Source organism: Sitodiplosis mosellana, unplaced genomic scaffold, assembly GCF_009176505.1.
Source record: "Sitodiplosis mosellana isolate CC-2019 unplaced genomic scaffold, AAFC_SMos_1.0 Smas_scaffold_6226, whole genome shotgun sequence".
In the NCBI taxonomy this organism is placed as follows: domain Eukaryota; kingdom Metazoa; phylum Arthropoda; class Insecta; order Diptera; family Cecidomyiidae; genus Sitodiplosis; species Sitodiplosis mosellana.
In genome coordinates this window covers 9,209,193-9,224,420 of record NW_022601467.1, presented here as the reverse complement: position 1 = coordinate 9,224,420, position 15,228 = coordinate 9,209,193, and the positions used below count along the sequence as shown (strand labels likewise).

Here is a 15,228-nt window from a genome sequence, read left to right as displayed (position 1 = left end):
TCTCTCTCTCTCTCTCTCTCTCTCTCTCTCTCTCTCTCTCTCTCTCTGTGTGTGTGTGTGTGTGTGTGTGTGCTTACGGATAAATAAGAGCCAACTGCACTTTTCAACTAATCTCTGCTCTGCAATTGTCCAATATTAACGCCATGAATCCAATTAGACAAAAGCTTTAATGTTCCGTTTTTTGTTTGTTTGTTTCGAATGGCTTTTCTTCCGTTGCCAATCGACGACAGTTGACAACAACACACCTAAAATGAGGCGCAATAACATAAATGAACTTAACAATACGCAGCGGGTGCATTGTTCATAGAATGAATTTTCGTTGTCTGCTTTTGTTGTGTGTCGCGCGCGCATTCTGACCCATTTAAAATGAGTGTTATCATTGCGCGACCCATACAAATCAGATTTCAAGGTAAAAACATCAAATTCTATCGATCGAACGGATTGTTGTGTGTCGCGCGCACGATCATGTCGCATGGCAAAAAGTAAACAGTATGTACAGGTGCCGTAGGGAGTCAAATTAATAAGCCTACACACAAACACATGTGCACACGTTTCGTTGTTGTTGTATGTTTTTTTTTTCATTCAACGAAAGCTTAACATTGAGTAGTGTGTGTGTGCGATTTTTTTCTTGCTATTTTTATGGACCGGATCTAAAATTTTGATTAAAACCATTCAAATTGCCTTTTCCTCTCATTTGAATGAACGATAAAAATGGAAATCAACTTTCTGCCCCGTACAAAACAGCACGCAGCAGCTATCGAACAGATAAACTATCGCTGTGTACGATCGAAATGTAGTGTGTGTGTGCGCTGGTTTTTCTTTCGGTTTTGGGGAAGAGCTTAATGAAGGAGAAGTAATAAGTAATTCGTTTGGTTGACAATGTGTCGTGTTGAGAGGTTACATGTACACGAACATTCATATTGAGGTAGTTCTGGAAATTTGAACAATGCCAAAAATGGCGGATTTTCGAAGCGGTTTTTAAGTCAACAGTTGAAAACGACAATTATTCCGTGAAATAAGAAAAAATAAAATCGTCCATTAAGACGAACCATAGAAGCAATCAAAAGCGTCTCAAGAGAGTGAGAGTGAAAAATATGTATGCCGTAAAATAGACAGAAATAAAGTAAAAGTAACAATAAAGCGAAATAAATTAACTGGAAATGAAAAGAAAGTAAAAGCGTGGAAAAAGATACCAAATTATGTAACGTTGCATATATTTCTGGCCAAAAATCCAAAATTCAAGCCGCCGTTTCTGATGAGTTAGCCGCGGCTATGTGATTGGAAATTTTGCCATACGTGCGCTTATTTCTTTTTTTTTCTTCTTCCTCTTTGTTGTCAAGAATATTCATGCTTGAAAAAAATAAAAAAAATTGTTTTTTTGTCGGCGGTTTTGTTTTGTTTTTCAACTCATTTTAAAATATATTTCGGTTGAAATCATATGCCTCGGATAATCTGAATTTTGATTGTATTAGTTCGTTCGTTCTTAACGTTTTATCTTAATTTGTTGCATTGTTAAGTTCATTTAACCAATTATGTCACTGGATTTGAACCGAATCGCCCGAAAATTGACAACAAATTGAAACACAATCGAGAAAGCTTGAAATTGAATGCTCGCGGTTTTTCTCTATTCAAAACGAAATTGTCGATTTTTATGATTCATTTATTCATGAATTGAGATTTAAATAAACGTTAGCAAAGTGTAAAAATGCCCATACCGAATCAAAGCAAATTACGGCCGCAGAAGCGGTGATCAAACTCTAATATGTGGACACATTCACTTTATTTGGATTTTCAGCTTGAATTTGTATCATCACAATTTTTCAAATTCACAAATGTGTTACACACACGATCACTCTCCGTTTTTTTCTAACACAACAATTCAGACAAACGACACACACATAAAACTCTGACTGTTCATCAATTTCGGTGCAAGTTCAACAGGTTCATTTGGTTATGTGTGATAAAAAGTAAGCTGTAAAAATTTTATGACAATTTTGAAACATTCAAACATTCTGTAAAGAATTCGTTTTTTTTTTTGCTTATGATTTTGTTTTTACAAATGAACGGTGTTCTTTTTCTAAATTATTTTTTTGGGGGAAAAAATATGTTAAAAAAATGGAATTTTTTTAACAACTTATCCTTAAATCTGTGTTACCCATAATTAAGTCGAAACAGTTTAGCGCACATTTTCGTAGATCTTACCCGCACAATTGATTAAAATGGCTTTGCGCGCCCAAAGGAATTCCCAACATAAATGTGTTTAGCAATGAAAATTAAAATTAAGTCCAGGTTGTGTAGTCTTGCGATCCAATCGAGATAATTTCTGCGTTTTGTCTTGATTTTTTTTTCTGTCTGTGACGAAACAAGCTTGCCTAAATCGAAGGAACACAAGTTAACTTACCCGCTGATGACGGGTGATGGAAATGGGTGTGTGGAATGAGTAGACAATGTTGGTTTTGTGATAATTGTGTTGCTGGAATATTTGGGATGGTTGTATCATTCACATGATAGGAATTTGTAGCTGCATTGTTGCTGAAATGCCATTGATTTCGAAAGTAATTGGCGGATTCGGGTTGTGCTTGCTGATGATGCATTGCGGCCACACTTCCGTTCCAATGGTTTGCCAAATGATTAAATTTTGGATTCTGACAATAATGATTTACATTGCAATCGTTGGTGGCCGATTGATTTTTTTGACAATTATTTGAATCGTTGAAACCATTACTGCTGCTGCTGCTGCTGCTGTTCGTGGGATATTGGCAGCTTGCCGCTGAATTCCAATTACTCCCATTGTTATTATACATGGAATAATCACTAATTTTCCCGTCTAACATCATTTTTCGCATTTGGTCCAACAAAAACTGAATTGCTGTAGTTTTCGTTTAATATCGTGTGTTATTTGACACAAACGGATTTTCTTTTCGGTTTTTTTTTTATTTCAAAGAAAAATCAAGTGTTTTTGTTTTCAGTTGTGTTTTTTTCTCTGTTGCTCTCTTTCTACCTCCTCTTCGACTGTTCTTCTTCTTCTACTCGTTCTGAAAGCGATTCGAACAATTTCCGTTGCGAATTTGCGATTCCCCAATGTTTCGGCAATTAAAAACGATTTTTCAGCTGGCGATTGAATATGTGATTCATTTATCGATTCACAATAACTAAACTGCTTAGCGTAGCGTTTGTAGGCGAACGCTTTGAAAATGTTATCGTGTAAATGGTTTTGTTCAAAAGCATCGATTTAAAAACTGTAAGCGCACTTTTTGGCATTTTTTAAACTTTCTTTTGATAAACACTTTTTCCGAATTCGAAAAAAAAATATTGAATTTCTCACGTTGTTGTTTTGACTTTGTGATATTCACGACGCTTTTTTTCTGACCGATCAAACACGCACTCGTTTATTATAGTGACATAAAGATCAATTTTATTTTAATCGAAAAAAAATACTTCGTACTGTGTGGCCAAAGATCGGTTGGAACACTACCGAAATTACCACACATACACACACAAAAAATGTAGCGAACGATCACAAATTATTATGAAATCGACCGGAAACTGCTTTTTTTCTTCCTTTTTTTTAAAATATTAAAATATTCAAATTATGAAAACTAATTTGCAACTATTCTGTTCTATACATTCTTTTGACGGTTGGATAGAATCGTTTGCCGAAAATGAAATCGTTGGCGCGATTGATATATTTGCATAGAAGCTCAATCAAGAAGTGTACGTTTGCAACAAACAACGTCTGTCTTGGGCGATTTTAAACGGTAAAGTGCTGACAGAAATGCACGCTCCGTGTTATGGCACGTTAAAATGTGGATGATAAACTGTTGCTTATTGGATCTAATCTAATGTCGGTGTCGTTGGGCTTGAGCCGACTTTTTTTTCTTTTCCATTTCGGATTTGTTGTACTTTTCTTTCGCTTGTGCGAATCGTTGCTCTCATTCGGTTTTATTGTTGTTGTTGACTTTGTCGTTGTCGTTGTTCGAAGCACGCTCCCGTGTTCTCAGTACGTTTTCATAAAACAATATGTGTGGCAGCGAAGAAAGCAAGCACATTCACATAATTCAATTTTTTTTCCATCTTTTTCTACTTCTACCTTGGCTTCATAAAGCTCGATACGAAACGTTGTTGACATCGGTACAAATATATGCCATTAATACATTCGCATTGGGGGGTGGAGTTTAAGTCACGAGGATTGCGCTTGTGATATTGTTGTGGAAGCTCCAATTGACTTTTCCGCTATTTCACGCATAACAAACGAAGCTGAATATAGATTTAATTGTGTTGGGCCTCACGTGGAAATTCATGTGTTGCACCATTATTTATTTATAATTATATCCACCTCGATGTGGATCGAGAGAGAGAGAGAGAGAGAGAAAACGAAAAAGGGAGAAATGTCGCATTGCAAGAACAAGAACGGGATATTGATAGATACGGTGTTCAGCTTCGTGATCGGATCAAAGTTAGAACTGGAACCAGTTGAAACAGTGAACAACAAAACACGATGAAAACACAAAAACAATCGAATTTCAATCAAAGCAAATGGTGACATGGCACAGCAAAGCAAAAGCATCTCGAAAATATGCGTGCCAGTTACCATTCACCGATGAAAGTGGATATTATTTTAGTTCAGGAAATAAAACGTTTTCATTGTCTTCAGTCGCATGAAACTGATGAACGTGATTATTTCTATGGTCTTTTGTGAGATGCTCATTGCTTTTGATTTGAATAAAATCATCACGATGATGGGATAACATCTGAAGGTGGTGAAAAGCCATACAAAAAGTTCTAGTTTATTTTCGTAAAATTGCCAATTAACTCGGACTCGTGTTACAGTTTTCATGTGAGTTGACCCTTTTTTTTACCATTCTTATCAGTAAATATTCACTATAATTATCCCACTGACGAACAATGTTTAATTAAAGTCACCAGTTCCATCACCGATTTCAACTAATCACATGTTCTGGACCATAACACATTCAGTTTTATTCAATGCATCACAAATCATAGTGACGCACTTCTACAGCGTTTCTTATCATGAACGCCGTTTGCAAGGTTTTATTTTAACACAAGAGCCAGTTCTGGACATCTCTTTCGCGAGATGTGGTCTTCTTGTTGAATCGATTGAATTTCGAATCTTCTGACGTTAAATAAGAGCAGATGATTTTTATACCCACAGACATACTATGACTGAAATTAAAAGAAGACACACATACTGGACACGAGCCACGATTCTTTTGCATCGAAACCACTTTTAAAAAAACAGCAACGACACAATCCAGCATCGGATTTAGTTGACAAAAATCAATATTGATAATATGTAGTGTGTGAGCGCAGATCAAAATGTGTATTTGAACCGCATAAAACGTATCCAGAACCCGGTTCCAATATTTTGCCCCGCACATAACGACCAAAGTACAATCCAAACACATTTGATTAACAATTGCAACAAATTTCTGTTCCTTCTGAATCTATCACGTTTTACGGCCACGTGCTGCATTTTTTCCATTGAGGCACACACGCTTCTCGTGTGAGTATTAGATGATCTGGATACGGTTTAAACATGGCTAAAGAAAGAGACGGACAATTTTACGAAGCATGCGTACTACAAACGAAACTGACGAATCACCACAAACAAAATCTATACAGTTGCTATACGCTCGTGTCGTTTCTCTTCACTTCACTTCACGTCGCAATTTACTAGATCAACTCGTGCTTCTCTGTCCTCTCTCTCTCTCTCTCACTCTTTGTGAATGGGCAATAAGAAATTTCCATGAACACATTTACTTATTATCCGTTTTGGTTTGCATGTGCTGCTTTTTAAGTATTATTCAAATGCAGCATATAAATCTTCAGTAGTTTTCCATTTTGTTTATTGCTTTGGCACATTGAAAATGATAATATTTGGAATTATAACCAAAATTGTAATCCCGCAGACAATATTCATTGAATAAAAAAATAACATCACAAATGCGATTTGTGCGAAATAGTGTCTTTTTTCGTTCATCGCAATTTAGGGGATCCATAAAAATCGAATATATAGAGAGAGAAAAAAACACGCCTAAATATAGGCGCTTAATGCATAAAGTTCAATTGAAACTTTGAACATAAAAGCATATGGTATATATACACTTCTCCCCTTCCCCCACCTAACCGCGTCATGGTCATTTATTTATGCTTTACACTCTTTACTGACTGCTTCAGCATTAACATTTGAGGCAAGCACACATGTATTGGTTGACATGTAATGGCTCCAACCAATTTTCATTTGAATGTCAGAGCCAAGCGGTTTAAAAACACGAAAAACCACTTTTTCACACTCACATGCACACACAACAAAAAATAGCGAAAAAATAATAAATCTAACAAAAGCATCCTCGTTTTGTGTGACGTCATTTTGGCGAGAGCAAACAACAAACAAAAACAAAATGAAAATTAAAAAAAAAAATTCAGTGGCTCGAAACCAAAGAAAGAAGAGAAATCACGAGCAATCACACACGAGAAGTGGCTATGAAAAATTATAGAACACACTTGAAATATTCGTTTTTCGCCAACACGATCAATGTTTGATTGTGTGTAAGTGTGTGCGCGTTCTTTTTTTTTCACTTGCGTTCATTCCTTAAAATCACTTAATTAAGACAAATACATTCATTTTAACATCATTTTCTAATTTAATTAACTGAAAAATTCGCATTCGAATGCGTTGTGACGAATAACTGAGAGCGAAGAATTGACGTCGAACGAAGAGAACAAAAAAAAGTAAAACCGAATATGAAAATGGGATGTGCTGTTCGAATATTCACAACAACAAACCAATTCGACCAGCCGCAGCTGATTTATCTAATTTGGCACATTCATTGTGAATGTTTTCCTCATAAATTTTACACTCACATGATGTTATTATTTCAGAGGAATGAAGAAGAAGAAGAAGAAGAGGACAAGGAATGTATACGGCATACAAGATATTATAAGAATCTAATTTGTTGGATTGTTTTTTCTTGTTCGTTTCGTTCGATCGAAACGATGAGAATATGACGCTCATGAAAATGCAGTCAGACATCATATTTTGACTGCATTGCAAACTAAATCAAGTGAATCAGAATGAAAATATTTTGATGAAAAATTTCACACTATTTGTCAGACAATTTATTAGTCGGTGGCTGGTCGGCTGATCTGTGTACACGATATAAGCCTGTTGCTTACGAATTGACGATACCAAATTTAAATTATATACACACACGCACACCGAGTAAATTGTGAATGTTTAATCGTCCTTAGATCGTCATTTACAATTTACATTGGTAGCAATGGAAGTGCTTCGGGCCCCATCGAGGCAAATGGAAATTTTTTAAATGCGAGCAAGCCAAACATTTAAAACGCCAAAATTGATAAAGTTAATTGATCAAAAGGCTCGTGCCGCGCACTTCTCAACTTAACTGTAGCAGCACGCAAACATGCAAAACAAGATCACAACATAACCTGTTCAACGATCATCCAACCGGTACTACACATTTTCAGCATGCGGCCAGTTTTTTTCGGCTGAATTCATATATGAATTTTTTTTTCTTCGTTGATCTCTTTCTTCCATTCACATGCGAAATGATCTTGCTCGTGACAATGAAGTGTGATAATTGTTGGGCTAATCAATCTCATTTCATGCGTGTGAATTCCATCAACATAGAAAAAAAATGAAAAACGAAACGAATGTGGAACAACTCTCGCACGCCACTGCTGCACCATCCATCGAATTTCTCAATTCTCCAGTTTTTCGCATTCGGCGTGACTTTGTTTACGTTTCCAATAAAAATCCTATCTCGTTGAGGAAACAAAAATTGACACACAACTAGCCGCGAATATGAAAAAAGAAAGAGTAAAAAAGCAGCAACAACAAAACCAAATCGTAAAAAAGGCGAAAAGCAAACAAGACCCATGATGTCAAATGATCAAGGTTGAGAATAGAACTGTTTGGTATGGCGAAAGAAATAGACAACAACAACAAAGAGTCACCGAGTGAAATGTCATTTGAGTGTTGCGAATTGATAAAAGCATTGTATCAGTGCTTGATTTTGTGCTGTGGTCATGCGATTAGATAGAAAACGCTTTGCGTATCACATACACGCGGTTCGACTGTGTACTACTATCTCATCATTTCACAAAATGTGTGTCAGCTAAATATGCATGACATCAACAGCAGCGGCGTCAACACCACTCATTATCAAAAACGAAGTGAAGGGCTGCGAAATCGCGCATACATTCAGAAACATATCATCGAAAGTATTATTGCACAAGGGCATTTAGCAACGAAACACTTCCTCTCACAAAATTCAATTGCCTCAAATCGGTGTGCCGTTTCTTCTCCTTTGCTGTTGTCACCTCCGTCGTCGTCTGTTTCGCCTTTTTTCTGTTTTTGCACAGAGTTAAACATAAAGATAACTGACAATGACGAAATGTGTCGCGCTTGGATTTGTTTATGTTTTGTTTTTGCTGTTGCTTCTATATTTCGGTTTGTTACAGCTGACTGTTTTCTTTTTAACTCTCGAGAATGCTCGAGTGTCTTCTCGTATTACGGAAAATATGTGCCGCTTGAGTGAATAGTGAAAAAGGGAAGGACAGAGAATTAGAAGGAAAAAAAACTATACACATCTATTTACTATGATTATAAAAAATGTTAAACATAAACCACTCAACTTCGACTCGATTCAGCGTGTCACTCACGACTTCCGTATCTGTACACATCCCTAGACAGATCCAATATTCGATCGCATCTTTCGAAAGTATTTTCCACTGAGTGAGTCGTAAATTCAATGATGAACATATCAAAAAACGAAACCACTTGAATATTTCATATCGAGCGTAGCAGCCGACACCTACGGCAACCTTCGAATGACATTTATTATGTTTTATTGGATGAAAATTCGTCGGTACAATAAAAAGAAAGCGAAAGCGATTTTTCTGAGCGGCACACAATACGGCTGTCATTTATCTTATTCAAATCATATGTGTTCAATTCAGAGTGGTTGGGAAAATTCTAGCCTGAACTCACTCTTTCTCTCTTTTGTGTCGAGCCTGCTCTCACTCTCTCTTTCTCTCTCACTCTCTCTGGCTGTCTCCTTCGCTCTGTGACAAGCTAAAAATCACGGAAAATGCGTCCGAAAGTTATGTGAAGCGTATCATCAAACGGTTATAAAAATCAGAGTGGAAAATGAACCAGGCAAGGATGCAAAGCGCCGGACAGAGAGCAAATGGTGGCATCAAAAAGTGGATTTTAATCTGCCAGAGCATCGTTCTAATCCCTCTAATTAATTTATTAGTGTTTTTCAACCAAAATGTCGCATATACACACACTCACGAACAACAACAGCAAAAAATGCCATGTTCAACTAAAAATATCTGATTTATGTGATGTATCTTCTGGTGTTTAATGTTTTGTTTTTCAATCGCATAGCATACGGTTTGATGTGATAAATAAAATAGCTAAGATGGCTAAGATCATTTTTCCATTTTCACGTCGATAATTTATGGTATTTCATGACCACCATTGGCATCATTGCTGCCAAAAAATTTGCGTCGCAGAAAGAAAACAACAAATGATAATAATATTCCGCTAAATTATTCGAATAGTTTGGTATTGTGTCGGGTTTGTCCAGGGACTTTTTTTTCGTTGTGGCCGCGAGCATTCAGCTGCGTGAAATGTTTTGATCGGTTCGTTGGTTATGATGTGTGAAATCAGAAATGATTAAAGCTTATTTATTTCTGTAATTTGCTCTAATTTGTTTAAATTAAATGCTTTTGGCTTTTCGAAATAAATTGATTTCGTTGACACAAGCACACATTCTCGGCGAGCTGAGATGCGGTGGCGGCCAGAGTCAGACAGCACCATCGTATCAAATGTAGTACGCGTGTGAGTGATAATTTAATGACACCTAGATTATTTTCCATCTCTTGCGCTGTTAATGAATTCGTTTGTCATTTTCGAATGGTGTATTCGTTTCGTATGCGTTTGTATTATCTTCCTCTCTCTCTCTCTCCAAATTGATTCTGCGTTGACTTTTACGAGCTGTGTTTGCTTATGCCGGAAGAGATACAAGACTACCTGAGCCACACGTTTCGTTTTTTTTCCATTTATTTGCTTCAATTCATTTGAAGACAAAAAGATTTAATTAATTCATATTTCACATTAAATGTTATCATTGCGATGGATTGTATCCGCTTCATTACCGAGACGAATCGCGACTAATTATGTATCAGTATCAGTATCAGTGTATCTGTTGGCGGCGCACCGGCCTTACAGCAAATATGCCTAGGCATCAAGAGTATGCAGCAAAATGTATTACTTATTCTCAAATATCATTCTCAATTGAGAGCATCCGTTGTCAATTTTCTATTATTCTTTTTCTAGTGTCTCATGCCTTCATCATGTGCAGATAGACTGAGTGGCTGTGACTGTGGTCAAGTATATGATATCAAGATTTATGCGGAAATTACTGGTCGCTTTTGCAAGAAATCGACTATTTTTGCCAATCTTTAGATACAACGAATTACATACACGATGGACACTTTTCCGCAACACGTTGTACAAGTGTAGTGTTCTAACACAATTTTCATATGTAAAGAATCGCTTTCATAATATTTCCGAAAATATTCTTCTACTGCTCCTCTGTTCATAATATCTTTTTTTAAGAACAGTTATTTTTTATTCAAAATAACCACAAAATTGGTAGATTGTCCCAAGAAGAACGAAATTATGTAGAATATCGCGAGTCGATAATATAGCCAAGAATAGCCGCATTCTTTAACATGTTATCGACATCGTGTTGATCAGATGAAAGCAGAAAGGAAATTAACATTAAAATTGCATATGACTCACCGAGAGAAATTACAAATCTCTGCATCAGAAGAGATTTCGTACTGTGCCTTGAAATGCCCAAAAAATTTACAAAAAATTATTTCTTTAAAACAAATGGCCTTGATATGGCTCTATGAGTTTTTTCAATACAAACATATAATATTCCGGAATTTTACGCGTTTTATCAGCGGGATCGTCATTATTTGCGGATAAAACCAATACTTTTCCTAACAATCTTTCTTTGCGAAAAAGTAGTAATGTCTATTGTTGAACATATGGCATGGCGCTCTAACGTTCGCTACAATAATTGTGCATTGTGTTTACTTCGGATACATCTGGAGACAATCCAGACTGTTAATTTGCTCATTTTCATTCCGTCCTTCCGTGTCATTGGGTCATTCGTATTTGGATTTATGAACAAGTTTCAATCAACCAAAACGATTGAGCAATTAAATCCAAAATTATTAGTTTCGTGCGCCACAGTTGGACGCAGCTATCGACCATGTGCTAAACAAGAACACTCTCTTGCGCACGAGCGAGTAGATCGTAACAATGCAAACGCACTTGATATTTGTTGAATTTTGTTTTTCCTGCTTTCTTGACAATTAAGACGCACATTTGGGCCCCTTTTCATTCGCGTACAGAAAGTTGTATTTTAATGCGATACGACTTAAGGTGGTACAATTGGCTGATAAGATAAATACGCTGACAAAATGATGATGAAAACGTGGCTACGACCGATGTACGCATCGAATGTAGACTGAAGTCATAAATTAACATAAAAAAAAGCCGTGTGTCAAAAGTGGATCAAGTGACTAAACAAACTTGAAAAATGTAAGAGACACCAAAATTCATTTTTTCCTTGCGGAACAAAAGGAATTGACGATTTCGAGCACAAACAATACTCGCCTTTTGCTGAGTGTATGCCATTTATCAGTTCTTTTTTCTTCATTACGTAGACTAAATATCTCACACTTGCTCGACACTTTCTGGCAAACGAATATGCCATAACTGCTTATGAGTAGTTCATATTTGATAAAAAAAAATCGAACGAAATAAGAGAAAAATAAATGTAAAACGGCGACAATAAAAAAAACAAAAACAAAATCACAACAAAAAATGAGCAGTAATAACAAAAGAGCGCTGAAAATATGAAATATGAACGTTGGACAGTTCTAAGAGAGCTTCAAAGACGATAAACAAATTTGAGAGACCGTAAAAACGCATTTCTCTTTAAACACTTGGCTTCGGTCAGTTTTTTTTTTTTGCTCTTCGAGTCTTGATGTAATTGTTGATTGCTATGCTTGCCCAGCCACTTGGCAATCTGTGAGTTCTGAGCACTTTTAAAATGACACGCGAGAGAGATCGAGTCATGTTGTGAATTATCATCATTGAATTCTATACAGAGAAGGTTGGCATTTTCGCGTCGGAGGACAACTTCCGTCCGCGTGCTCAAGCAAAACAATCATAATTATGTTCAAACGATTTAGGTTTCTCGTTAAGTTTCTCGTGAAACTCATTTATTTGATGTTATGCTTTTGGCGAAAGCAGCAGCAAACGCAGCAGCAGCACTAGCTTCATGAAAAATTCCACTCGACATACAACCAATGCCGTGCGCGCTACTGTGTAGTAACAACAATGTGACCAAATCTGTAAATAATTCGTTTACGCACATGTTTAGCAACACGATCTAAGTTCACAAATAGAAAAAGGAACGGCTGTATGATGAGTGTCTGCTAGGTTTATTGTCGTTTAAACACTCTTATCCCCCTGTACAATCATTCAATTACAAGAGCAATCATGATATATATTGTTCACGTTTATTATCGTGTCATGTGAACGCTGAACATTGCCAAAAAAGAGCTTAGAATACTTTCCACAAAACCGAAAAACGATAATAACCGACAGAAGGAAAAATACACCGAGCATATCGTTGAAAATTATAATGAAATAAATAAATAGAATGAACAATGAACAGAGAGAACGAGAAAGAGAGAGATAGAGAGAGAGGTGAAACCAAAAAATGGAATTGGGCCAACATGAAGAGTTGAAAAAAAGCATGGATTTTTTTGCTATTGCTGTTGCGTACTGCATGGGTGAGGGACTTTTCAAGTTGGCCACTGAACAATCTTCATGTCTTGGGTTATTGATGGGATATGTCAACGCAAGTAACGAAACTCTAATGTTTGCTAGCCAAATTTTTTTTGGCTCATTCAATGGTGTATGTTCGTAGTGTGTATTATATTCCAGTGCGTTATGTAGTCGCAGCATCGCTCACAAATACTCATCAACCGATTCAAATACAGTTAGGTGGATAAGACCGACGAAATGAATATCACATACACCCAAATCCAGAGAGAGAGAGAGAGAAAGAGAGTGAGAGAGAGGGAAAGAGATAAAAGCAACGAAACCGACATGAAAAACATTGTAATATTCTCATATATCAACACGAAAATGTATTTGTGTGTGATTATATTGAATATCTCACTCGAGTCATAATTGTAACTGTGGGAAAGACGAGAACGAGAGCGAAAGAGACGATTACACTACAACATTCAACTACACCTGCAATCATAATGCACCCACCAAAATTTAATTGCATCCATACAAATGCACCGCTGAGCGTAACGACCGAGCCGACATTTTTTATTCTCGCTTTCTGCATTGTATAATCCAACGAGCAAAATCGGCTCAGCAAATTATATAGCTACTGCGACCGCATTGCAACTTTTTCTCCTTCTTTCAACTCATTCTCATGCAAATTACAACGAAATCGACTCTAATCGAAATATATATCTCGATTTAAAAACGTTAACATTTGCATTTTTCTGCTCTGCTGTACGATACACGTTCGTTGAGGCAAATGAGATAGAATGATAAAATTAAGCGAAAATAAAAGATCATAACAACGGCTGATCGTTTAGGGACGGCAAATGGTCGTGGAAATCGGGAAAACGTGCTGAAAATTGTGTGGGCAGACAAATAAAGAAGAAAAACAATTGAACGAGAAGAAAATTGCATAGTGTAGCAGAGATGTATCCCGTGACCGAAGAAAAAACGAATTTTAATAATGCAGATTGAGCGAATTGAAGAGGCACATGACACTTTTAATGCCCAAATAAATTCACACATAAACGAATGGGCTTCACATGCATGCGTCACGACAAGCGCCGATATGCATACCGTTCACGATACGAGACTAGCCGTAGCAGCAGCAACAGCAGAAAAATAAACAAGACCGCAGATCGTCGCTTCGCTCCGCTCTGCGTTCTTGAAGCTTGTAAATTTAAGGGGTTTAATTAATTGATGTTACTCATCAAATTATTATCGTAAGCACTACATGGAATGTAGTTTTAATCTACTTTTTGTATGCATATCATTTTAATATTGTCAAAAAAAAATTAAATAAATTTATATGATGATACTGTATTCTACACTTATGTGTTTTATGTACATTCAATGTGAATGATCATCGTACATTATTTCACATTGGTAACGAAAAAAGTGTAAATTTTTTTTTCGAGTTATCTCAAAAGTGAATTACAAGAACATGATTTTATTTCATTTTTGCAATTAGGCGCAATTGCTTCATTTCAAATAAAAAAAATATGAATATTAAAATGAATCAATTTACGATCCAAAAAAATGGCCTAAAGATCCTTAAAATTTTCTTGGGAAAAAAAATTACAACTACAGTAGCCTACATTCCATGTAGTGCTAATAACAGACAAACATACGAATTGGAAATCTTTCGTCATCGAAATATCACGATCAATTCAGCGTATACGCATGGAGTTTAAAGTCATGTGACAAACTACAACGACCAAAATAAAGAAAAAAAAACACGCAAAGCACGCATCTACACGTTTGTAGACGCAAGTCTGTAAGTTATAGCGTCCGCCAACTATTAACTAGAAAAAAAATCAACAACACACAAACTTCACATGATATCCATGAACGTTTGAAGGCAAAAGTGAACACCAACAACAAACCCAAACAGAATACCGAGCCGAATAGCAAAAGAGAGAGAGAGAGAGAGAGAGAGAGAGAGAGAGAGAGAGAAGAAAAAACGAGAGAATAGAGCTCAAATATAATTTATGGTTGCTTTGGTATTTTAGATGCGTGTTCAGCGCGCACCGATTCGTATTGAATTGTTCCATTTTTATCTCAGAGCCGCAAAAACAAAAACCAATCGATGGTTTTTCACTGTTGTATTTATACATACAACTGTATACTTGATCATTTTTATTACATTCAATTTTATTTATGTTTATAACCGATTTGCAAAACCGTCTGTAGTCTCAACCGGCCGAGCCGTTAGTCTTTCTCTGTATCGTCGCTCTTTCTCTCCCATTCATTTCTCTTGTGAACTATAAATAAATTCCTTC

At 36.4% G+C, this 15,228-nt stretch overlaps 1 protein-coding gene across 11 annotated transcripts in view; it reads right to left on the bottom strand.

Annotated features, from left to right (window-relative positions):
* LOC129578940 (hepatic leukemia factor) overlaps nt 1–15,228 on the bottom strand; it is a 59,781-nt gene that overhangs the window by 27,297 nt on the left and 17,256 nt on the right. For 5 of the 11 annotated variants that reach the window (XM_055468299.1, XM_055468302.1, XM_055468304.1 and 2 more), the window contains exon 1: nt 2,402–11,673. The exons of 5 other annotated variants lie outside the window; for them this stretch is intronic. In XM_055468299.1, coding sequence (XP_055324274.1) covers nt 2,402–2,846 — 445 coding nt within the window. In that variant the 5' untranslated portion in view covers nt 2,847–11,673. Of the gene's footprint in view, nt 1,550–2,401; nt 11,674–15,228 lie in introns of those variants that run through there. One more of the 11 variants, XM_055468305.1, reaches the window with a different exon arrangement.